Below are 26,298 nucleotides of genomic sequence, written 5' to 3' on the forward strand. Positions count from 1 at the left end.
CTTTTCCTATTGCACACAACTACAGAGTGACAAAGATACAAAGAAGAAAGAGATGCAACTTTCTTGTAAGAATTGAATATTTATTCAGTCATTGAGACTAAACCAGGTAGAACTAACTATTTTCTTTTAAAGCTCACATCAAACACAATATAAAGGCCAGAGGATGTAAAGGCCAATCCAACAGTCATATGAACATCCTTCTATCTATATATTAAAGCCATATAGCCATGGCCAATGAAATTGTTGCATTTTCCCGCTCAGTAAATACTACATCGTTTTGGCCCTAACCTTTTTCCTGATTAAATATTTTTTATTAATTCTTAGTACTTGGAAGGAGGAATCTGGGAAGGCTGCTTTTTGAAATTGATTAATCGATTTTGGACGGTTGCATTTATGGATAGTCTCTTTGGTTTTCGAAATGTGAATAGGTCTCTGGATGGCTGCACGCCTGCATTTGTGGATAGTCTCTTTGGTTTTCGAGATATGGATATCCGAATGTTTTCAAATTAAATCTGAGATGATTTATAATCCTACTCAAACACTATAAATAAGACCTCACAATTTGCAAGATAACCAGCACTCCGAGTTTATCATCGGAAAAAATGGCTCAAAGTTGCAGGAGAACCATTCGTGTATTTTTCATGGCGGTACCGGTTCAGGAGGCGGAAGACAGTTGAATGTTGAGGAAGATGAGGCACTAACAGTCACGCCTGCAAATAAAAGAAGAAGACAACAGATGGTTAAACAAAGGAGAAGAATAATGGAAAGAGGCCACAACATAATGGACTTTTTTCTCCCAATTCCTTTTTGAACCAAGGTATTTATGGAAACTGGTATATATTGATTCTTTATCTATTTAATCTTAATTTCTTTGTTCTTGCAAACTGAGCCTTTACATTTCAGATTTGTAAGGGAATTCAGAAATCACATTTCAAAGGAACCACAGTAACAGGGTGCAAGAGGAAGGCAAGATCATATATGCAAGGTATTCATTTTAGTTTCCTATGGAATTCTGTTTCATAACACAGCCAAATACAACAAGAACAAAAAGTTATATATATATATATATATATATATATATATATATATATATATATATATATATATATATATATATATGATTTGTAAGACTGCGTGAGAATGTATTTACAATAGAATACATTCTTTGCTTTTAATATCAATTTTTTTATGTTTTTAAAAGTTAATAAATTTTCAGTTTGTACAAATGGTCCATTAAAATCTGTATGACTAAAACAAGTTGACTTATAAAATGTTCCATTAGTTTATATATGTATCTGCATACTTTATAAATATTAAAGTATCAAATACTTCAATACAAGACTTCATATTTTGAAGAAAAAAAACTTCATTTAAAAAATGGTCATAAAGCCCTTTTTTAAGAAAAAAGGATTTATTTTCAAACAGAATTAAAATGTTTTCTGAAATCTGTATCTACACATTTCATACAAGTGACAACAAAAGTATACTAATCTAATTGAATATTGAGATGTAAATATTACCTGATTTATGTCTTCTTCTATTCAGTTCTTATATGCCTCTTATCAGTGATTAATCTAAAGGGGAGTTCTATTTGCACCACCCTATTTACTATTTGCACCCACCTATTTAATAGGTATAGTAACTTTATAGGTGGTGCAAATACAAAAGTGCTATTTGCACCACCTCATTAAATATGGTCAATCATTAATTTTATTATTTATTTTTATTTAATAATCAAATTACTAAAAGAAAAAAAAAACTTCTCCGGTGAGAAAGACTGCCTTCTCACCGGAGAAGGCGACTGGGCTGCCTTCTCCGGCGAGAAGGCAGCCCACTGTGTGGGTTGCCTTCTCCGGCGAGAAGGCGACCCACACAGTGGGCTGCCTTCTCACCGGAGAAGGCAGCCCAGTTGCCTTCTCCGGTGAGAAGGCAGTCCGTCGCCTTCTCACCGGAGAAGGCGATGGCTGCTTCGTGTTTTTTTTTTTTTTTTTTTTTAATAATGAAATTTTGACTTCATAAATGTAGTTTTAATAGGGTGGTGCAAATAGCATTTTGACCACCCATTATGTTATTTGCACCACCCATATATTTATTATCATTTACCACCTTTTTACATTTTCAATGCACTTTATACCTCATTTTAGTCAAAGGTGGGTGCAAATAGCAACACCCAATCTAAAATCTAATTAACTTTTTTTCTAGGATTCTGAATTTGAGATTCCAATAGAATTGGAATCCCTTCTCATAAGACTATGTTGTTCAAAGTTAGGTAAAAATGGAACATTTAAGAAACCAATCTACCATTTACAGTCTTGAAGATAGCTAATGATGATGAATTGGTTTCCACCTACTGTGCCTCAACCAAATGATGAGCAAGATCAGTTTTCAAGGATCATTGATGAAGCATAGAATCATTTTACTTTTTTCTGTGTTTCTGATGTTGGGTAGACTTTTTAGTGCAACAATGTTCTGGCAGGTGATGTTGAATGTATCTCTATGAAGGTTTTGTTATGTTTTTCTTTTATACTGTTCTTTATAACATTAAGGACTTGGAAGAAGTAGATTTGATAAATTATTTTCTATCTATCAGCAGTCTACTCACATTTTCAAAGAATAATTGCATCAGTTATATAAGCAAAGTAGAATGCCCAAAGTGCTTTCTTTGCTAAGCTAATATTTAGGTAACACTTGCGGGAAATTTGAATGAACCAATGCAGCCTACCTGGTGAAATTGTTGGCTCCAAGTTCAAATATCAGCATACTAATCATGGATCCCCTGTAATGGAAAAATGTAGGAAAACTTAAGATAAAGGAATCAATCACAATTGTATTTATAGACACTTTAAGATACAGTGACATGACTTTGTGGAAAAGTTTAAAGTTGTTCAATTGTAATCTCAATAGTGGTTACTAATATGATTTATAGATGTTGTAAGGAAACCAAGTTTTACACAAAAATGAAGACAATAGTGTAAGAAGATTGAAAAAGATATGGCAGAAACAGGGCACTTCCAACAATGCTATTTTCAATTGCAACTTTGAAGAAAGAACCAAGCACCACAATAAAATTAAGACCAATGTGTAAGAAGATTCAAAAACTGTGCACGGCAGAAACATTGCAACTTTGGACATACATAAAAAAAAAAAAAAAAAAAAAACAAAAGAGAATCAAAAAAAAATATCAAAAGAATGCCGAGTAATTTAGTTATAACCTAAAGAACAAAAGATGGAGATCAAGCACTCATTTCTGCATTTATACACATTGAGAGAGTTTAAGCAGCTTAGCTTTGTGTTCAAATGGAGGATTATCCTTTAAATTCCATTAATTATAACACAATTCTACTATAGATTCGAATTTAAGCGATGATTTCGAATTGAAAAAAGGAAATCACTTACCGTTCTTCGTCTGATCCCTATAGATTACTATAGATTAGCTTTACGGTAGTACATTTTCCAGATTAGTAGTAGAAAATCATGAACTCTATAATTACCGATTGTAATAGAGAGAACCTAGGGACGTAGAGATTTGGATAGTGAGACGGTGAGTACAGACAGAGAGACGAGAGAATAGGGTTCAGTCGTTGGTGTCTCTAGATCTTTCTTAATTCGATTTTTCTTTTATATTTTGTTTTAATTCATTTTATTATTACTATTACTACTCCGTAATTACTAATTTATTAGTAATCATTATTATGATATTTATTATTATTCTGTTTTTTTCTATATATATATATATATATATATATATATATATATATATATATATATATATACCAGGACTATGTGGTCTAATGGTATCCGGGTTGGACTTCCATATAAACAGATATTACAATGTAATAGAGCCAGTAACTTTCAATATATATATATATATATATATATATATATATATATATATATATATATATAATAGTATATTATAAAAGTTTATAATATTTATCCTTCTATATATTAAAACCATGGCCAATCAAATTGCAGTTCCGCCTAAATAAAACTACGCCGTTTTGATCATTTTGTTAAAACCTTCATATATATATTTTTTTCGCATTTATATCTTGATTTTAATATATAAATGGATAGAAGAATAACTGATGCACCGTTTTGGATTCCCCAGGTTGTTGGAAGTTGTTCCAAAGAACAATTCAGCCCTAGATTAATTGCAGCAGCACGTTTATTTAATCTATGGGCCTGTTTAAAAAATTGAATCTCGATTGGAGAATCGAAACACCATTTAATACTCTAGGAATTAATGTACGTGAAGAACTCTTACACTATCTACCAACTAAAGCCTATATAATACAGAGATAATTAGCGAATACAAACAATAGCAAATTCAGAAATTCCTTTGTGGCTCAGAGTTCTCTTCCAGAATGGGTGTTGTAATAGCGCTGTCAAGGTAAGGGTAAGAGAGAAGTTGTCTTTCATGATGAAGAGGTACATGTCATTTTCTACATTATTCTGTATAAAAAAAAAATTGTTTTTTTAATGGTCAGTGTATACCAAAATTGATATACAATGCTATGTAAATTGCTTATCTACAGGGTATACTTATACATGCTCATATACCAAAACCATATGTAGCAAATTTCATGAACAACAATGTCGTGTTAAGTATGGTTTGAGAGGTGAGTATACATCTCTCTGTACAAAATTTGTTTTCTTCACTGTCAATAAGATGTCTGTAATAGAATACGCCTTTACTTTTGGTGGTAAAAATTTAGCCACCAGATTTTTTCTTTGATAAACTATGGTTTTAATTTAAAATACCAATGAATTAAAAAGGTTGGATTAGAATTTAGGGTTTCATAAGCGATGAGCCAGACAGTCCAATAGCAACTCTTTTGAATGGCCAAGAAAGTGAAAGAGAGTGAATTGGTCATTAATATATTCTATTTGGTGGTATCTTGATTTTCTGTGTAAGTATGCATTTAACTTACATACCTTACATGATATTTGCAAGGCATTTCTTTACTGTTATGAAAATCATAAATGACAATCATAAATGACCGTAGCATGGTGGATGCCTATTGTCCTGAATTGCTGGATAATCAGCATAAGGACCTAACCTCACAGCTTGAGTCTAACAAAAGAGAAGAAAATTTTGGATGAGGTAACAATTCTAAATGTCCTTTTTTTTTCTCACTAACATATTTTAATTGATGATGGTTAATGTATGTCTATAAAATTTCTATATATTTCAGATTTTGAATTTCGAATGTGTCTATGTAAAGATGATGCATGAGCATGAGCTTTATATACTTGCACACATATCCTGTTTTCTTATCTATAAATTGAATACTATTATGAATATTATTCAATTTATTTGGCTTAGATGACTTTGGTCATTTTGGGATGGTTGGCTCTTGTGAGAGATGGTCATCAGGAAATGATGAAATCGGGCTGAAAATGTCTCTAATGGAGGAGATCACTGAGTGAAGATCCTAAAAGACTTGAGACTTTAGTTGTTAAGTTGGACAAAATGTAATGCTACTAAGTCTTTCTATGATATAGACTTTTGTACTTTGTGATAATTTTTTAAACCTGGCTTGCTTTTTAAGGCTTCTACTATTGTGCTAAACTATCTAAAACATTTGCCTTCACAAAAACACAACAATTTTATGAATCAAAAAAGTTGTAAAACCCAAATTTCGTACAGATTAACATTTGAAATAACAATTAAAGTGATATTGTGTGCAAAAGTCTCTATTTTTGTAGACAAATCAAATTAAAAAATTCGATTCGTGATTCGAATTCGAATATGTTGATTCGAATTCAAATATTTCGAATACGAATCCGAATTCGAATACTTTTTTCGATTCGAATACCAATACGAATTATTCAATTCAAATATATTTGAATATTTTACGTTATTTAAATATTAATTTTTATTACATTTTATCTTAATTTTTTAGAATATTTTGTAAAAAATTAAATTAGGCATTTCGAATTCGAATATTCGAGTCGAATCGATTATATTCGAATATTATACGGATATGAATATTCGAATATATATTCGAATTCGAATCGAATACTGAGGTATTTGACTCGATTCGATTCGTTTAAACCCCTACTGCTAACGGATATAAAAACGGCCTCCCGAGCTAACACGTGGACTGCACGATTCGCAGGTCACCTAACAAATCTAAAATTCATCCCATTTATGGAAGAAGAAACTTATGAAATTTTCAATCATTTGGGCCAGCTTCTGTGCCTCTCGGAGCGAACCGGGTGGACCTGGACCGTTAAACGGATAGAGAAAGACCCGGACCATAATGTGTGGTTTACACTAAAAAGTTGTTATTTCAAATTTAAATTCAAATTTTAGTATGCTGGAATCTATTTACATTATAAATATTAATATTTTGTATGTGAAATTTTCATAAATAATTTTATATTGTAAGTAGTAAGTACATATAAATTATTTGAATTTATATTTTACAAATTCTGTATGGTATTGAATAAGACAATTTTTTATAATATATACTGGTAGCATGTTGTGATTAGGGTTAGGAAATCACAGATTATATATATATATATATATATATATATAATGAGTGGTGTCTTGGGTTAGATATTTGGGGTTTTTTTTTTGGTTGAATTTCGACAATAAGAATCATGACTTTGATTTTGGGAGTTAAATAAATGCGCTGAATAATATAGTTGATTATTTTATTTAATAAATGAGATGGATTTGACTACATAAATTTGCATTAATATGCAATTATTCTTTTTATTTTTAAATTTATATTTATATAAGTTTGAATTTATGTAATTATTTCATCTAATTTTGTAAATTTTTTATTTATAATAATTTACAAACTTTGACGCTTGACTTTTTTCTTTTAAGAAATCGATATTTAAGTATGGTTAGTTTTTGTTTTTATTTTTATTTTTTTGTTTTTATTTTTTTTTTTTTTTGTTTTTTTGTTTCTTTTTTTTTTTTTTGTTTTTTGAAAATCAAATCGAAAACATCATTAAATTAAACGTTCAATACAAGAGGGAATTGAATAAAGCCGAATAGAAGAATTAGTTTAAGAACGGGCAGCCTGCAGCCCTTGCCAAGACATGGGTTAATAGTTCACATGGACTAAAAATTTCAGTATGTTGTAATCTATTTTGATTATAAATATTAATATTTTTGTATGTGCAATTTCCATAAATATATTTATATTGTAAGTACATTTAAATTATTTGAAAGAAATATTTTTTTCCATTAAATTTTGAGAATAATTGCTTGATTTTATTATTTTAAATTATTTTTATGTATTTTTAGTCTCATCAACAATAACATTATTTAAATTTTATGTCGTGCATCACATAACAATACAATTTGAAAGTCGAAAGACCACGGGTCGTCAATTTGAAAGTTTGGAACTAAACAGGGTAAAATTATTATACTCGATCACAAATGACCTCGAATGGCCACATATGACATTAACACTTTTTAGTAATTACCCCGTTTAAATATCAATTTTTAATTTAATTACAACAATTTATAAAAGAATAAATCTCATATTTGCTTTCTATAACATGATTTTAATATTTAGTCCGTGCATCGCACGGGTGAAATACTAGTTAAGAAAATAACATCAAAGGATTTTGGGCAATGGAAAGGTTAGTGTGGCTTGTTTCTATTACAGCTGAAATCAAATCAGCCAACTAGTCAAGCCATAATCTAAGATTCTAAGTCTAGTTTGACTCGTTTCTCTTAGCCAAGTACATTATCTGATTATCTGTATCTTTATTTTCTAAATTTTTATTTATTTATTTCCTTTTTGTTCTTTCTCACATGAAAATTGCACACCTGAGAAAGCAAGATACATCTGTACAACAAAATACATATATTCGAAGAAATTATGTATCAAACAGGGCATCTAGAGGTATGAAAGGAAATCAAGGACACTATTAACATACATATTTCTAAGCAAACAGAAATATGAATTTGACCACATATCCACCAGAAAACTTTAAGAACGGCAAAAGGACAAAAAGTATTATCGAATTCAATATAAATTTCTTTCTTCAATTTCAATGTAATGAGTTATTTAACAGTACACCCAATGCAAGGAAAATGATTATATACAGGGCCGTATTTTAAGTTTTGGTGGCCCTGTTCTGGTAAATAAATGTGGCCTACTAAAAATCGCAATTTTTAAAATCAATACATGCAAGTTTCGAACCTTTGACCTCAAAATTAAAATACAATAACCACACATTCTTACCATCTCTTCATGGAACTTGTTAAATTCAATTGAAAAATTTTAATTTTTATTTCTAAAGTAGCTAGATAAAAATTAAATATTGGACCTCTAAAATTTGGGGCCCCTCTAAAATTTGGGGCCCTGTGCGGTAGCCTAGCTTGCACAGCCTAAAATCCGGCTCTGATTATATATGCTACTCAAATATTTGTATTCATTTCGTCTAGTTTCCTAGTAGCACCCTTGCAGATCCACATTCAATTCAATGGACCACATCAACCCAGAAAAAGCACTAAGGAACAATCAACTTATCAAATATATGCATTTTGGAAATGTACCCACAAGACTATGAGTAATATAGTGTTGGACTTACAGATCAGGGTTAGCATCAATTTTCCTGAAGAAATCAGCACTTGTAGGATTCAAAGAACACATCAATCTGTTTAACACAACATCTGTATCTACATTAAAATATTGGGTAGATGAAGATATACTAAACACTCCTTAGCTAGAATTTCATACACATAGGTCTAAATTGGAAAATGGTACTCCGGTTACGGCATCTCAATTTTGTGCCATAAATGGAAATGGGGGATTGCAATTTGGTCAAAACTTTGGCAATGTAAATGTGACTGCTTAAATAAATGGCATGCTTGTACAAGTGTTATCACAGAATAAAATAAGTATAAGATAAAATTTTCTAGATTGACTTACGTGTTGGGTACTCGGATGTAAGATGCATAAAAATGATGAAATACTTCACATTATGAAATTCAAATCTAAGCTATCCCATTTGGTATAAGCCTAATTTATTCTTCAATCGATTTACATGTTGGGTCTAAGACACATCACACACGAAACACTTAACCTTACAGTCAATCTTTTTCTTTAACCCAAACGCTATTTTGATGATTATTTGTACATCACTTCTAAAACTTAAATACATAACTGAACTATTTTTACAGCCCAAAAGAATATTTGAAATAAAAATATTTATCACCTAAACCAGTTTGGTAATCAGAAAATAGCTCGTGATTTCCTGATATAACGTAGTGAAAAATGGTAAATGATTAGTACCACTTGGACCTGAGTTCCCTGACCAGCATTCCCACCATTATTTGGAGGAAATATCTGCAGATTTGCTTCAGGAGCTGTAGGAAGAGTATCCAAATAAGTAAATTTTTAGAAGGAATTACTAAGAGATGGAAATTCAGTTCAATCACAACTTCGCGATTAGTGTTGTTCTTTTCTTCTGTGACAACAGCCTGTAAAAGTCTTTAAATAATTCTTCAACTTGGTAACAGGAGCCATTAACCAAGCAGCTTTAAAACTTAATTTCGGGACATTTATTAAATTGAAATTCACTTCAATTTGAGCTAAAACCCATTATCTTCATTTTGGTAACAGGAACCATTAATCAAGCAGCATTAAAAATTAATCTCGGGGCATTTATTAAATAGAAATTCACTTCAATTTGAGATAAAACCCATTCCCCGACACAAAATTTTCCTTTTCAATTACAAACGGTAAGAAAATGCTACATCCATTTTTGCCAATTCAGCAAACAGACTCTCTTGATGTCTGCTGCAAAGAAAGACTGCATGAGAATTTTCAAGCAATGCACTATTAACCTTGAGCTCTGTTTGGAACATACAACACTGCAAAAAATTAAAGTGATTCTCAAGAAAATAATTTAATCATGTTTAAAAAAAAAATGAAGAAGAAGAGTGAGCAATACCTATATTGTAGAAATCAGTAAATCAAGTTTCTTTATAAAATGTAAGGAAATGAGATAAAGTCTTATGAACCAAAAGATGTGCTCTTATCACTTATGCTTAGGGATGTCAATTTAGCCCGAATCCGATGGGCCAACCCGATAAAAACCGAAACCGACAGGGCTATGGCCCGAACGGGCTAGCCCGATAAAACACATTAGCCCGACGAGCCCGAAACCGATTAGCCCGATACCCGATAGGGCTAGCCCGAAATTAAAAGGGCTAGCCCGACAACCCGAACTACTGAAAATTATTCTTTATTATAGAAGTGATATGAAACCTAACACACATAAAATAATTATTATAATTAAAAAGAAATAAATAAATAAATAAATAAATAAATAAATATATATATATATATATATATATATATATATATATATATATATATATTTGTAATGCTACTGTACAGTAGCATTACTAATATATATATACAGTAGCATTACAAGCTACTGTACAGTACAAATATATATATATATATATATATATATATATATATATATAAAACTAAATGCTACCCCCGTTTCGCCCCGCCTCGCCCCGCCCCGTTATTATTCCTACTCTAAATATGAGTACTCACTTTCAGTTTCTAATTTTAGTTCAGATTGTTCAACCCGCCCGATTAGCCCGACAACTCGAAGTTTAGGGTTAGGGCCAAACCGAACCCGAGAATAAAATATTAATTAACCGATTAGCCCGATCCGATTAGCCCGACAACCCGACAGGGTTAGCCCGAAACCGAGTGGGCTGGCCCGATTGACATCCCTACTTATGCTTCAACAATCGGTTCTAACATTGGGGCACTTTTTTCCATAAACCTACACCCTATCCTAGGGTTCTTTATTCTAATCTTCCTTGGATGCTCTACACTGCTCTCTGCTCTCTCTCTCTCTCTCTACATGCTTTGTCAAAAACTCTGACACTTTATCCGGGCCAAAGGTAAATGAAACTCCTCTATCATTCATCCCCCACCCCTTAACATCTTTACCAGGATCCGACCAAAGCAAATCACAAAGTAAACCCGTATCAGGGATAACAGTAGGGCGCGGTAATTGTCTGATTTGATCCAAGTTTGATAGGTCAGGGGATAGACCACCATGCATGCACAATATCTTATCATCAACCAGTGCCGCAACAGGAAGACAGTTGAAGCAGTCCGTAAAGGCTTTCCAAAGTCTTACATTAAACCGCCGCTTACATTCATCATAAAATCCATAAATCCTATTAATAGAAGCGCATTCATGGTTTCCTCTTAGAAGGAAAAAATTTTCTGGGTATTTAATTTTGTAGGCAAGCAAGAGGCATATCGTTTCCAAACTTTGTTTGCCACGATCTACATAGTCTCCTAAAAACAGATAATTAGCCTTAGGAGGAAACCCTCCATATTCAAAAAGTCGCAATAGGTCACTGTACTGACCATGAATGTCACCTGAAACCACAAAATAGCTGATAAGTAACACGGCAACAAACCACAAGACACCAAAAGGAAGAACCAGGGTAGCCTAAACTCTAAAGTCATTCTTGAAAGTTGAAACACAAGTGATTCAGATCATTATAATCCACTTGATCCCTAATCATTTCCAAATCAATATATGCACTCGAAAGACAACCTTAAGGAACAACCTTGCACTCCATTTAACACTCCATGTAGCCGCAATCAAAACGAGATTATAGTTCAAGGTATAATCACTTCGATTTAGCCGCACAAGGACTAAACTACCTTCGTAGCCGATAACATGTTGCTTAGTCAGCAATGGTTTTAGAGTTGTTTGATTGATATTAATTAAATTTTTAGGACTACCAGAGCTCATTAGGGTTAGTGCATCCTAAACTTTTTGTTCATCAAAATCTAAATAGTGATTAAAAATAAAAAGGGTGAGTTTAATCCTATAACAACAAGAATTCAGTTTTATACAAAATAAAAATTTAACCATCTAAACGTACTGAACTCCATGCTTATATGTGTAACTAGTTTTTTCTACGCACTTTGCGCGAAAACTTGTGCCCAATAGTTAAACTCAATTAGTAAATTATTTTGAAATAGATAAAATGCATTTGTAAATTTTTTTTTTTTTTTGAGTTGGTGAAGTTTCATAAATATTCACAAAAAGTTTATTTTGTTGATGTAATTGAAATTTACACAAGAAATACAAATTCATTGTGATGAATATATAAATTTGTAATTTTAAGTAAAGGTATTGAACGTTCTATTACAACTATATTCTGCTTGTATATTTAGTTATGATGTATCTTCCATTAATAAAATTTAAATTAAGAATGTATTAATTGGTATCCACATTTCACTGTTCTTTTTTTTTTTTTCTATAGTATATGGAATGAATATTTTTTGGCCAATTAATTAACAAATTCACAATATATTTCATCAAAACATATATAATGAAAGAATATCAATTCATTTTCAAAATTCCTTGTCTTTTCAACTTACCATAAACACATATGTTCAATTCAATCATTTTATATCATATTTTAGGAGGACAATGTCCACACTACGTATCATGACAGATTCACCAATTCATAGTGATGTCATATTTTATTGAATCAAACAATGAGATGTGTGATTTTATAACATTCACATTGAACTAATTTCACCCATAGGCTGTTGTCTTTAGTAACTTTGCTATTCTTAGTTCTAGATTATGAAAATTGATAGATGGAATCCTAGAGTATTGAAACTTAGAAAACTTTGAATTACAGTCCCTTTATATTTTCTAGGCATGGTCTTCTTAATGTAAATAGACAATAATGGTATGTGAAGGTAATTAAAGTAATTTTTGACATAATTGAGAAAATGTTTTCAAGTAGATCCAAGAGTAAAATAGCCTTTACAAAAGTGTGCTCCATGGATGGTTAATGTTGCAAAATCCATAATGCTATTAAATTTACTTCCTACTTTATGGGAAGCCGTACGTGCAAGTTAGATCATGGGCAAAATAAAACACATGCATTTACTCAAGTATGCACATATTGACATTTACAGTATTACTGTGAAAAAAAAAAAACAAAAAAAAAGGCAATGAAGAAAGCAAAGAATAAACATGTCCTGCACTTATACAGTGACACGTGCGTATACAGAGTGATGGGGGCAAATATATGAACACACAGGGGAATAAAGGAGAATTGCGTAAATTTAAGTTAAGTCCATGAGAAAAGAGAAATGCGTAGTTCGTAATGAGTAATGGAGGAGACCAAATTATGGATGCGAAGGGACAACACATTATGGATGCGAAGGGACAACGCGCTATACACTCATTGTTGGCAGTCAATTAAATTGGAAACAGGGAAAAAAAAAAGGAAAAGTATTTCACATGCACGTCAGAATGTATTCAATCTACTGGTCTCCACCACAGCCACAAAACCCCAAACATAGGTGGGAAATGGGATCAACGAGAAAATCACGCTGAAGCCAAATAAAACACATATACACTTCACGTTTAAATTACGAAAATATCCTCTTAAAATGTACGCGTTTGAACTAAAAAACAATAAAGGAAATGTTGACCTTTGAATTAGGGTAATTTTAGCCAAAGCCTGTGTTACAGGGTAATAACCTTGAACCATTAGTCCATGACCACCAGAAAGTACAATCTCCTGCACATAATGAACCATTTATCATATAAGCACTCATGCAATACTAATCATATTTATTGAAAATATATTGTGTATCTCATACTCTTTTCTGCACATGGCATTTGAAAGCACTTAATCAAAAGCTAGCATAAACATTGGCAATAGAAGACATACTTTATACTTGATAGACATACATGTATGAATTATGAATATTCTGAAATCTAGATTAATATTCACTAACTTCTAGATTTTTTTTTCCTTGAGAAGGTTATATAAACTTTACTAAAAGGAAAAAAAGTGAAGGAAAAGAAGCAAAACAAAACTCAAAATAACAACAGCATTGTAGAAGAAAATAAGCAAGCTCCCAAATTGATTCCTTACAAAATTCCATCATCCTTTATCTCAAGTGTTCCACTTAAAGGTGGTCATGATAGCCAGGACTATTTGACAAAACAGGGTAACATCTCAACAACTATGGACGCATATAAAAAGGAGCACTGGATAAAACTTCTGAAAGGAGCACACCAGAACACAAAATATCCAGTATTTATTGTTTCTAACTAAATGAAATATTAGTTATATAACCAAGCTGATTGAACCTACATGTAAAAACTAAATGAAATAGTAGTTATATAACTACGCTCATTGAACCTACATGTAAAAATGCAGAAAAGTGCATTCTAGATAAAACTTTTGAAACTGAAATAGAAACACTTACCATAATACTTCCATGTCAACAGGGCAACCAAACGAGTAGTCTGTTTGAATATGTCCACCAATTCTATCTCTTGATTCCAACAATATCACCTAGTACAATACCATATAGCCTTTGTTGTGAAATTGGTCCCTAAAAGTAAGTTTCCAGCCAATGAGGATAAGATAAATGAATCCAATCTACCTTGAAAGATGCATCTTGGAGGACACGTGCAACCGCTAAGCCTGAAATACCTCCACCAATTACAATTACAGATGGAGAAGAATTATATTGCCTGCCAATGTGGGAGGTAAATGTACCGATCAACCAAACAGCAAAACATCAAGAAAAAATAATGAAACTCTTTACAAAATGGATGTAAAAGCATAGCAGACCATAAGCAACCTTGCTCGACAAGTTGGGTTTTGACGAGTAACTAATAAGAATAAAGTCATACATTTGGTCTTTCATGATTTATCTCTAAAAGCATAGATCACTTAACCATGAACATAAATATATTATAATACATCAGACATGCAGATAAAAATGAAACTTTGCACTCATAAGAAAGACAAGAGTTGATCGGTTGAGAAACAAACAGGTAGGATTTCATGGCTGGTTATACACTTCTAAACAGAATGCAAAGATGATTGTATTTCTCATGTTTCTTAGTCACCACCAGAAAGACACATGCAGCGGTAGAATATAATCAAATCCCAGCATCAATTTTAGACATTAAGATGCTAAGATCAAAATCTGTGATGATCATGGTCTATAATGAGAACTATGATCCCCTCTCCCAGGACCATGCAATTAGACACCCATGTAACAGTTTTGCAACTAACCACACACAGAATTCCTTTTTCCTCCACGTTTGCAAACATTACAAAATACAACCAGTAAATATTATCAGTCATCTTAATCTGCACTTTCATCTGGCAAGCATTAGCTGGACAATTGTGATTTTTCAAATAAAGCATAAAGGTAAATTACACACCTAGTAATTCCTTCCATTTATAACATTCAAAAATTCTGAAATTTATATGTGCTTTCTAAGCAATCACAGTGGAATTCCAAATAACTGGTTTTTATTAAACATATATATACTACTCCGACCGATAATCATAACCAGTAGTATATAACAAATGCATCTACTCTACCAAAAAAAACAAATGCATAGAATTTTCAACCAATAACAATGATTCAGAACGTCCACTTAAAAATTAGGCTTTAATCAATAAATTTACCTTTGATAAATAAAATTAGAAAAACCATAGCCTCGATCAACGATCAAACCCATTGAATCCCTTTAATTGCTTCAATCCTACCCAATCTCTGCTTCGAATATCTTGTTTTTCCCTTTGATTGCTTAAATCCTTCATCGGAATTTATGCTTACTATTAGGGTGAAAAGGAAGTGAAGGAGAAACTTATCCCTTTGATTGTGATAGTAGATTGAGACTCATATTCTTAGGCGATGACGGAGGAAGAAACGTCTCAAATTATTAGGCGATGAAGGAGGAAATCTCAGATTCTTACGCGATAAAGGGAAGATGAAGGAGGAATTGAGGAAACGTGATTGCAAATGGTATTTAACAGTAACAGAATATTCTGGGGCATTTTTGTCTTTAAAAAATCATGTACAATATTAATAACACAATGTATAAACAGATCAGCAATAATAACACGGACAAAAATTCAAGGATATAACCAGTATTAACACTTATTTTGTTTTTAGATTTTTTCCATATGCGAATGTATTCTGTAATGGAAAAGAAACACTACAAGAAAATTGGTCATTAATGACAGGTAAAACCCTCACTAAAGAATCAAAAACAATCATAAAAGACTTTTAATGACGGGAAATTTACCGTCGCCACCCGTCGTTATATCTTCCGAGGTTAAAAACAATTAATGACGGTATATGATACTGTCATTAGTGAACATATAGTGATAGTATATTTACCGTCACTAAAATGTTCTTTTTGTGACGAAGAATCCCGTCATTAATACAATTATTGACTAACATAATTTCCTCTCATCTATTCGTTGTGATGGAGAATCCCGTCATTAATATTGCTATTTACTAACAAAATTTTCTCTCATTATAGATTTTTCCTGTCACTAATTGTTATATTTTATTGTCAATTTTTTTTTAATTTTAATTTGTATATATTGTTGTTGCTCAATAAATATTAATTTTTATAATACATTTTTTTTATCATAGATATTATGCTGTAACTATAGATATTGTGTGGGTAAAAATTTTAATTTTTACCATAATGCAATCAAAGTAAACTCGATCAATATATTAAAAGGCTTCATCATCATTACAAAAATGAAATGATTCATACAACTTTGTAAAGACCAAAGGCAAAGAAACTAATTTTTTTATTTTAAATCCTATACAAAAAGAAATTAATTGATGTTGACAATTCTGAAACATAAAAGTCAGTGAATTAGTGATTCAACATGAACTATTTTACATCCTCTAGCCAACTAAATTTGATCAGTCCCACTTTCTGATATGCATGCCAACCTGACCATAAGATAAGAGAACAGAAAAAGTCACTTGAAATTAATTTGCAAAATATTTGAGAAGAGAATTAACCTTAGTGCAAGCAATCAGATAGAAATACATTTATAAGCATCAGTTTGATGTAAATGAAAATACCTCTACAGTTTCCCACGCCACTCATGGTTATATTCCTCCTAGTGGCCAATATCAGCATCTAGTTCATAAAGCACATGTTTCTGCAAATGATATGTTTCTGCAAATATCATGTTTCTGCATATGACGTAAACATAAGATAAACTAAAGCAAAGTATTAATTGGTAAGATAAACATTTTTCTCATGCATTTATAAAGTGATTTCTAAACAAATTAAATTTCATCTCAACCAAACCTCCAGTATAGCAGTCAGTACTCATTGCATTGGCTCTTCTTTGGTCCATGACCTCTTTCTTTAGCACAATAGTTAGCTGCAAAATAGAAAAAACACCAAGTAACAAATAAAAGTAAATATCAGTATGTGAACTTATTTTTCAGGTATAATAACTTAATAAGCTATTGACTTCTCAAAAATATTTTCTACTTGGATGACTTGGCATAGATTCATATTGTAGCAAAATGCACAGTCCAAAACACACTAGCATATGCTTAAACAATCTATGTTTTTCTCATATAATCCAGCAATTTATGTTTAAAGGAACAAGTGCAATTTCCAAACACACTATCAGCAAAAAAGCAAAATGATTACAAGTTGTAGAACAAAAAGCCACATGTGGCACATCATCCTTACCTCCAATCTATCTCCTTGTTATACAATATCAATTTTGAGAATTCAATCAACTTCATGCTTCTTTAGATTACAAACATTCTTTACAAGCATACTCTGTAAATGCATGAGTAAAGCAAAGAGAACACATATCAAGCTTTGCAGTACTAGAAAATTTTATATAAATCAAGAAATCATAAATGCAATAATTTAAGGCAAAATGAAATTAGAATTTAGGGATCAATGGAATTAGGAATTTATGAAATTAGAGATGTGTATCTAACATTGCATTACATACTTGAAGAGAATGATTTTGTTCCAGTTTGTAGCATAATGGGACCTAGTTGATATCAGCATGCTTTGGTCACTGGTAAAGAAAACATCTCCCAAGCTACCATCTCCCACAAGTCACTCTATACTCTATAGCAAACCTTCCCTCCCTTTCTTACTGGGCATCTCTATGATGTCACCCCTACCCACTCAGTCAACACAATACAATTCTCTATATTAGAAAACTAGTACACATGCTAAAAATAGTTTTCTTTCTTTCAATAAACTACAAACTATCTCTTAATCTTCCCATCTATTTGTTCTAAAAATTGAAAAATAAATGCACACGATTCTACAATGAATTTCTTGAATTTGTATAGAATTAAGAATAGAATAGTATATTGTTATACACTCAAAATTCTTGAAACTACAACAATTTACTGTATGCATGTCTTTGTGAGCAATCTTGAATAACAAAAATCAAAATCTTTATCATCACCACAATGTAATTAAATTTCAAATATGTGTACCAATTCATGAGTATTAGGACAAAGAGAACGCAATAATTTAATCTAATCTATAGTTTATAATGAAACCATAAAATGAAAATCAAATATACCTCATCGATCCAGTCCCACCACCAGGCTACACAAATAGGGATTCAAGAAATTAAAACACATAAAAATAATTGAAATATTCAAGCAAACTATAACTAAAGAAAATGCATGCACTTTACCGCAATGGTTGATCACCTGATTAACAACTTGTTTTTTGATATCTCTGTGATATTCTGGTGTTTGATAAAACTGATCTGATAAAGCACAGAACTGGAAGATCGATAAAAGTGAAGACAAATGGTTATTATTTGAAAAAGTAAATAATGTTGTGACTACATAATCTCAAACTTGGTGCACGACTACTGCACCGAAATACAACATATATATTGGCAAGTTTGAAACAATACATGTTACTTCATGAACCAGCATAATGATGCTATGTGTTATTAAGAAAGCATGTTTTCTTAATATTGTTTATATTTTTGTATGGCTGCACCTTGTTTGGCAGAATGAGATCAGGTTTTCCCTAAACTAAATTAGAAAATGCCATTTCACTTTTAGCCTAGCAGAATACAGATATGAGTCACAACATGAAAAGTGCTCTGCTACGAAATGGAATGATAAAGTGAGTAAGAGATAGATAACCTGACAGTTTCCATCCCCTTCAACTTCGTGCTCAACAAAGCCACTAAGCCGCAGTCTGAAACCAGATCAAAACACTACTACATGCAAAGACTAGAAGAAGATGAAAAATGAAATTCCATCCAGCTATGAGATGTTGTGAAAAGTTCACCACCCTGGAACTAAACAAAAAAGTTCAAAACATGATGAACCAAAATGAAGAAGTAAAATGGAAAATGCCAGTGATGTAAATATACCAAGGTTTTAAATGACTAACAGAGCTTCTAAATGATAAATGCAAAACAAAAGCAAATTCAAAGATAGAAAGGGTTGCAAGTCATCTGTTCTCTCTCAAAGATATAATTTGTGATTTACACTCTAAGAATGGATAGCTTCAAAAATTTTAAATAGAAACAGAAAAGAAGTTTATCTGTCACCCTTTTATGTTGCTATACAGTTACTGCTCATTGGACAATGATAGTATTTATATTTTTTAGGGTGTCACCTCTCCACCCCCACCCCTCACAGACAAATTATAAAAACAAGTTCAGAAAGTTGTGTATTCATCAATTACAAAGCTCTAGTTTCTTCATGTTTAGAAGGCAAGTCTCCCAATAAAAACATAATGAGAACAAATTATTAAAAGAGGTTGTATTCCATAAATTTGTCTGTGAAGTAATAGCCATATCTCTTTATTAAGCCAACTACCTATTTAGAAGCAAGAGAGATGTTCAGGCTACACAAATCCGAATATGCGAGAATGCATAGCTCCAAATTGCCAAAATTAGGGTTCATTAAAAATTCAAAATTTGCACCTGAAATCTCGAACGGCAAGAGAAAAGGACAAAGGAGCTACAGGAGCCATTTGAGTGGTTAATTGAGCATTTGCTAAGGGTAATGTAGTCTGAGTGAACGTTGAAGCTGATAGATTCTGTTGTGGCTGCGTGGCCCCAAGCGGCGTCGAAAAGCTGAATGCGCTGGAGCTCTAGGGAGTCTGAAACAACGAACCCTGCTGCTGAGGTTGTGCCGGTTGAGAAAACGGAGTGGAGAACAGGGAGGTTCCGAATGCCGGAGTAGAAGGTGTGCCGAAGCTAGGAGTGGATGAAGGGGTTCCGAAGGTGGGGTGGATGAGGGAGTGGCGAAGGCGGAGGAGGAGGCTGAGCTCCGAACATTTTGGGCGGAGAAGGCGAATCAGACTTGAGGATAAACTCTAGGGTACTCACTACTTGAAATTGGGATAAGTAATTGGCGCTCAAAAATAATATTTTGGTGGGAATTAAATTTTAGTCAAATAATTTTTAGATATCAAGAGGGAATAGTGAGAGTAACAACATTTTCTTGTGTAAATGTACTTTTGGGATCTTTGGGAACACATAATGAATTAAAGGAACACAACGTCAAGAATATTTTCTTTATATATCAACAACAGAATGAATTAAAAAAACACAACGTTAAGAATGATTCCCTTTATATATCAACAACAGAATGAAAAGGAACACAACGTCAAGAATGATTCCCTTTATATATCAACAACAGAATGAAAAGGAACACAACGTCAAGAATGATTTTACTAAGTATACCCTTGGATATTCAAAGTTCTATGACGAGTAATAAGGAAAATGATACTACAGAGTGCAGCCCCTCTTATTACCCAAAAACAAACAAACAAAAACTTTAATACGTCAAAGTCATTAGTATAGGTACGATAGGTTGGCCCGAGATTCTTATCCAGTACTGCAAATCAAAATTGCTGCCAATCCTGACTATCTGACCGTTATCTTCGTAATAAAATTTTAAGTACGCAAAAGCCAGTGGAGCCCACCTCTCTATAACCGCTTCCCTTAAACTGACCAAAGTAACGACTTCAAGCGGAAAACGGACTACTTCCCCCACGTGTTCAATTTGTATTAAACGCTGAGGAAACGCAAAGTTCGGATGCAGGGGTCCATTAGGCCCATTCCCATTCGGGACATTCCCATTTGGCCCAAACACATTAGCCCCTTCGGCAAAATTTTCGAACGGAAACTGGCCGCCGTGCAGGGGTCCATTAGGCCCATTCCCGTTCGGGACATTCCCATTTGCCCCAAACACATTAGCCCCTTCGGCAAAATTTTCGAACGGAAACTGGCCGCCGTGCTGGGGCTCTGGCGAAAACGGTGGAAGGTCGTCATCGTGCTGTGGCTCTGGTGGAAGGTCGTCATCATCAAACCCTATTGGGTCGTCCGGGTCGGGATGTGGCGGTGGAAGGCCGTCATCGTGCTGGGGCTCTGGTGGAAGGTCGTCGTCATCAAACCCAATGGGGTCGTCCGAGTCGGGATGTGGCGGTGGAAGGTCGTCATCGTGCTGGGGCTCTGGTGGAAGGTCGTCGTCATCGTGCTGGGGGGCTCTGGTGGAAGGTCGTCATCATCAAACCCAATGGGGTCGTCCGGGTCGGGATGTGGCGGTGGAAGGTCGTCATCGTGCTGGGGCTCTGGTGGAAGGTCGTCGTCATCCGGTGCTGGGGCTCTCGGTGGAAGGTCGTCATCATCAAACCTCAATGGGGTCGTCGTCCGGGTCGGGATGTGGCGGTGGAAGGTCGTCATCGTGCTGGGGCTCTGGTGGAAGGTCTCGTCATCGTGCTGGGGCTCTGGTGGAAGGTCGTCGTCATCAAACCCAATGGGGTCGTCCGGGTCGGGATGTGGCGGTGGAAGGTCGTCATCGTGCTGGGGCTCTGGTGGAAGGTCGTCGTCATCGTGCTGGGGCTCTGGTGGAAGGTCGTCATCATCAAACTCAATGGGGTCGTCGTCCGGGTCGGGATGTGGCGGTGGAAGGTCGTCATCGTGCTGGGGCTCTGGTGGAAGGTCGTCGTCATCGTGCTGGGGCTCTGGTGGAAGGTCGTCATCATCAAACCCTATGGGGTCGTCCGGGTCGGGATGTGGCGGTGGAAGGTCGTCATCGTGCTGGGGCTCTGGTGGAAGGTCGTCGTCATCAAACCCAATGGGGTCGTCCGGGTCGGGATGTGGCGGTGGAAGGTCGTCATCGTGCTGGGGGGCTCTGGTGGAAGGTCGTCGTCATCAAACCCAATGGGGTCGTCCGGGTCGGGATGTGGCGGTGGAAGGTCGTCATCGTGCTGGGGCTCTGGTGGAAGGTCGTCGTCATCGTGCTGGGGCTCTGGTGGAAGGTCGTCATCATCAAACCCTATGGGGTCGTCCGGGTCGGGATGTGGCGGTGGAAGGTCGTCATCGTGCTGGGGCTCTGGTGGAAGGTCGTCGTCATCAAACCCAATGGGGTCGTCCGGGTCGGGATGTGGCGGTGGAAGGTCGTCATCGTGCTGGGGCTCTGGTGGAAGGTCGTCGTCATCGTGCTGGGGGGCTCTGGTGGAAGGTCGTCATCATCAAACTCCAATGGGGTCGTCGTCCGGGTCGGGATGTGGCGGTGGAAGGTCGTCATCGTGCTGGGGCTCTGGTGGAAGGTCGTCGTCATCGTGCTGGGGCTCTGGTGGAAGGTCGTCGTCATCATCAAACCCTATGGGGTCGTCCGGGTCGGGATGTGGCGGTGGAAGGTCGTCATCGTGCTGGGGCTCTGGTGGAAGGTCGTCGTCATCAACCCAATGGGGTCGTCCGGGTCGGGATGTGGCGGTGGAAGGTCGTCATCGTGCTGGGGCTCTGGTGGAAGGTCGTCGTCATCGTGCTGGGGCTCTGGTGGAAGGTCGTCATCATCAAACTCAATGGGGTCGTCGTCCGGGTCGGGATGTGGCGGTGGAAGGTCGTCATCGTGCTGGGGCTCTGGTGGAAGGTCGTCGTCATCGTGCTGGGGCTCTGGTGGAAGGTCGTCATCATCAAATGTCGTCCGGTCATGTCGGGAAGGTCGTCTCCTGTGGTCCGCCCTCCCCTGGGGTCGTCCGGGGTCGGGGATGTGGCGGTGGGAGGTCGTCATCGTGCTGGGGCTCTGGTGAGGTCGTCATCGTGCTGGGGCTCTGGTGGAAGGTCGTCATCATCAAACCCTATGGGGTCGTCCGGGTCGGGATGTGGCGGTGGAAGGTCGTCATCGTGCTGGGGCTCTGGTGGAAGGTCGTCGTCATCAAACCCAATGGGTCGTCGTCCGGGTCGGGATGTGGCGGTGGAAGGTCGTCCATCGTGCTGGGGCTCTGGTGGAAGGTCGTCATCATCAACTATGGGGTCGTCCGGGTCGGGATGTGGGCCGGTGGGAAGGTCGTCATCGGGTGCTGGGGGGCCTCTGGGGTGGGAAGGTCGTCGTCATCAACCCATGGTCGTCCGGTCGGATGTGGCGGTGAAGGTCGTCATCGTGCGGGCTCTGGTGGAAGGTCGTCTCGTGCTGGGGCGGTGGAAGGTCGTCATCATCAAACCTCAATGGGGGTCGTCGTCCGGGTCGGGATGTGGCGGTGGAAGGTCGTCATCGTGCTGGCGGGCTCTGGTGGAAGGTCGGGATGTGGTGGGAACAGGTGTTCAATCCCTGGAAATGGGTCGTGCGGGTTGAGATTCGCCCAGAAATTCTCCATTTCAGATGGGGGGGGGGGGGGGGGTTGAAGGTTTAGAATAGATGCGGAGTATAAATGGAGTATGAATACAGGTTAACGATTCTTGCCCAGTTGGTTATTAGTTGATTCTAGTTGTTATCTGTTACTAACTGATTCTTTGATTTTCCATAAATTTATAATATTTTCTTTATATAACTGATTCTTGACGTTGTGTTCCTTTTCATTCTGTTGTTGATATATAAAGTTGTACTGTGGTATTTTAAGACTTATTGGTGAAGTTAGAGTATTTTGGTGTACATATATATAGTTGGTTTGATCACTTTGATGTATTTGGCAACTGTGTCTTAGTTCGTAATGTTATTGTATATATGCAGTTTGTATTTTGCCTCCTAGGTGTGCATATAGTTGTAGTACCATTACTCATGATTAGTATTTGAGGCAAATACTTTTGTTTACATTTAGTTTGTTACTTTGCCACCTAATTATCATTTACTTTGGCTAAATATTCAAGACTTTTGCCTTTATTGAATAGTCGTAGGTTACTTCGAATGTCTATCATTGCAGTCATTACTCTGGTTGTAACCATCCTTAACCTAAACCTAGATGCCTTCATTTTTAAGTAAGTCCAATTCAGGTTAGATGTTATGTTAGGTAAGTCTGATTCAGTTTAGAAGTTAAGAGTGTTTCCCTTCTAATTTTTGTCCTTTAGGTTTGCAAAATCTTACATTTACATCCTATTGATTATGTATTTCATAGACAAACCAACATTACACTCTTTCTAACTTGTCATTTTTTAAACTCTGCAGTGTTATACTGTTATACATACAAAGTAAGACTACCTATAGCGTATGACTGCACAGAAGCTTCAGTGTCCAAGTCACACATAAAGTCGGCTGAATACCAATGACATTTTCCTGCTCTAGGATTGCAGTTTCCAATTCCTAATAGGTATGTGTGACTTTTTATTTACATAATAGTCATAGGTCACTGATCTTTGATGCTTGAATTATTGATTTAATCTGTTATGGGTTTGTTTGCACAATAGTTAGTGGTTAAATAGTGGTTAGAGGTCAAGCTTCATTGATTTGTTCTGTCGAGTCATTAATGTAGATTGTTCTAATACATACATTGGTTTTATTACATTTGCACAAGATCTCTATTTCTATTATCGCTATGATCTAATACAGGGAACATAGAGATTCTTTCAACCCATACATTTTTTTTATTGCATTTGCACAAACATATAGACCAATCAAACTATTACAGTAGTTCTTTACTAATGTAGTTTAAAAAACTACTTCTTAGGGCAAAAGTAGTCTGATTCTGCCATCCATTCATGTTGCTCCATATTATTTAAGAAGCAAGTATTTTCCTCATGTCTGCTATCTCACTGTGGAGCAGAGATGTCTGTCTGCTTGTATTGTAGCTGAAATAATTGCTGTGTTGTTTTTGAGTTTTATTGGGTGTATAGCATTAATGTTTTGATTCAAAATAGCATGATCTGTGTTCTCTAAGAAAATGCTTAATTTAAGCCCAGTTTTTAGCACATGAAGAATCATTCATTTTGATGCCATGTTTTTATAAAGGTTTTCTGTGTGAATAGGATGGCCCTTGAAATAAGATACTGAACTTTTTGTGAAGTTATAAGTATGCATCATCTTCTGAATGTGTATACCATAATCTAAGTATAATAGAAAATCAGTTTTATATGTTTTTTACATCTCAATGAAATGTATATGTATTAAAAACTTATTTGTCTAAAAAAAGTGCATATAACAGTTTATAGCTAATAAGATAATAATCAAATGAATCAATTTTTTTTTTTTTTAAATTACCAATTGTTCGAGCTTGCCAAATGTAGAGTTACTGCTTACTTTCCAAATGTTCAGAGTTCCTGATAATTGTTTGAACTTGCTAAATGAACAGATTCCCCTCTATGTAACCTATAAGCATGATAAAGGCCAAAAGGAAAAAAAACAATCAAATAACATGATTATATATATATATATATATATATATATATATATATATATATATATATATATATTTGTTTTTGTTGCATTTGGCTAAATTATACAATAAAATCCATAGGAAACTAAAATCAATACCTTACTGCATATATGATATTGCCTTCCTCTTGCCTACTGTTTCTATAGTTCCTTTTGACTTCACCATGAATATCAAATATCCTCTTCATGCATGGATTTCCCAAAAAAATAAAAATACAAAAACATTATATAAAAATGTAAACAGTGGATACCTCTTCACCGTGTGAAATGGATGGCCCTTGAAATAAGATACTCAACTTTTTGTGAAGTTATAACTATGCATCATCTTCTGAATGTGTATACCATAATCTAAGTAAAAATCAGTTTTATATTTGTTTTACATCTCAATGAAATGTATATGTATTAAAAACTTATTTGTTTCAAAAAGTGCATATAACAGTTTGTAATTAATAAGATAATAATCAAATGAATCGATTTTTTTTTTTAATTACCAATTGTTTGAGCTTGCCAAATGTAGAGTTGCTACTAGGTTTCCAAATGTCTAGAGTTCCTGATAATTGTTTGAGCTTGCTAAATGAATAGATTCCCCTCTATGTAACCTATAAGCATGAATGCATGATAAAGGCCAAAAGAAAAAAAACAATCAAATAACATGATATATATATATATATATATATGATATTGCCTTCCTCCTGCCTACTGTTGCTATAGTTACTTTTGACTTCACCATGAATATCAAATATCCCCTTGGATTTCCCAAAAAAACTAAAAATAAAAAACATTATAAAAAAAAAATGTAAAGAATGGATATCTCGTCACCGTGAAACATGCATTC

General features: G+C 34.9%; 2 protein-coding genes and 2 long non-coding RNA genes across 4 annotated transcripts; all 4 read right to left on the reverse strand.

Moving 5' to 3' along the window:
- Positions 1–437: 437 nt before the first annotated feature.
- On the reverse strand, positions 438–3,593 carry LOC109163895. Its single transcript, XR_002051344.1, has 3 exons — positions 3,397–3,593; positions 2,723–2,776; positions 438–710 (listed from the first exon to the last, which is right to left on the reverse strand). It is a non-coding gene; the product is annotated as an uncharacterized LOC109163895 (long non-coding RNA).
- A 7,207-nt stretch (positions 3,594–10,800) lies between these two features.
- Positions 10,801–11,605, reverse strand: LOC109163842 (serine/threonine-protein phosphatase PP1 isozyme 4-like). The gene is made up of 2 exons (XM_019312559.1): positions 11,594–11,605; positions 10,801–11,472 (listed from the first exon to the last, which is right to left on the reverse strand). The coding sequence occupies exons 1-2, from the start codon at positions 11,603–11,605 to the stop codon at positions 10,816–10,818; spliced, it is 669 nt and encodes a 222-aa protein (XP_019168104.1). The 3' UTR covers positions 10,801–10,815.
- Positions 11,606–13,272: 1,667 nt separating this feature from the next.
- On the reverse strand, positions 13,273–15,798 carry LOC109163860 (probable polyamine oxidase 4). Its single transcript, XM_019312572.1, has 4 exons — positions 15,500–15,798; positions 14,457–14,547; positions 14,277–14,365; positions 13,273–13,579 (listed from the first exon to the last, which is right to left on the reverse strand). The coding sequence occupies exons 1-4, from the start codon at positions 15,550–15,552 to the stop codon at positions 13,549–13,551; spliced, it is 264 nt and encodes an 87-aa protein (XP_019168117.1). The 5' UTR covers positions 15,553–15,798; the 3' UTR covers positions 13,273–13,548.
- A 739-nt stretch (positions 15,799–16,537) lies between these two features.
- On the reverse strand, positions 16,538–20,159 carry LOC109163865. The gene is made up of 8 exons (XR_002051336.1): positions 19,793–20,159; positions 19,002–19,159; positions 18,552–18,626; positions 18,419–18,444; positions 17,554–17,646; positions 17,158–17,233; positions 16,926–17,005; positions 16,538–16,790 (listed from the first exon to the last, which is right to left on the reverse strand). It is a non-coding gene; the product is annotated as an uncharacterized LOC109163865 (long non-coding RNA).
- Between the last annotated feature and the right edge of the window lie 6,139 nt (positions 20,160–26,298).

Source organism: Ipomoea nil, unplaced genomic scaffold (assembly GCF_001879475.1).
Source record: "Ipomoea nil cultivar Tokyo-kokei standard unplaced genomic scaffold, Asagao_1.1 scaffold3047, whole genome shotgun sequence".
Lineage (NCBI taxonomy): Eukaryota > Viridiplantae > Streptophyta > Magnoliopsida > Solanales > Convolvulaceae > Ipomoea > Ipomoea nil.

What these genes read in the sequence shown, in the direction of transcription:
- LOC109163860 (XM_019312572.1), bottom strand. Translation starts at nt 15,552, where the DNA reads ATGGGTTTGATCGTTGATCGAGGCTATGGTTTTTCTAATTTTATTTAT. An exon ending in TCCAAGATGCATCTTTCAAG is followed by an intron (nt 14,366 to 14,456) that starts GTAGATTGGATT and finishes GTATTGTACTAG; the next exon opens with GTGATATTGTTGGAATCAAG. An exon ending in GTTGACATGGAAGTATTATG is followed by an intron (nt 13,580 to 14,276) that starts GTAAGTGTTTCT and finishes CATTATGTGCAG; the next exon opens with GAGATTGTACTTTCTGGTGG.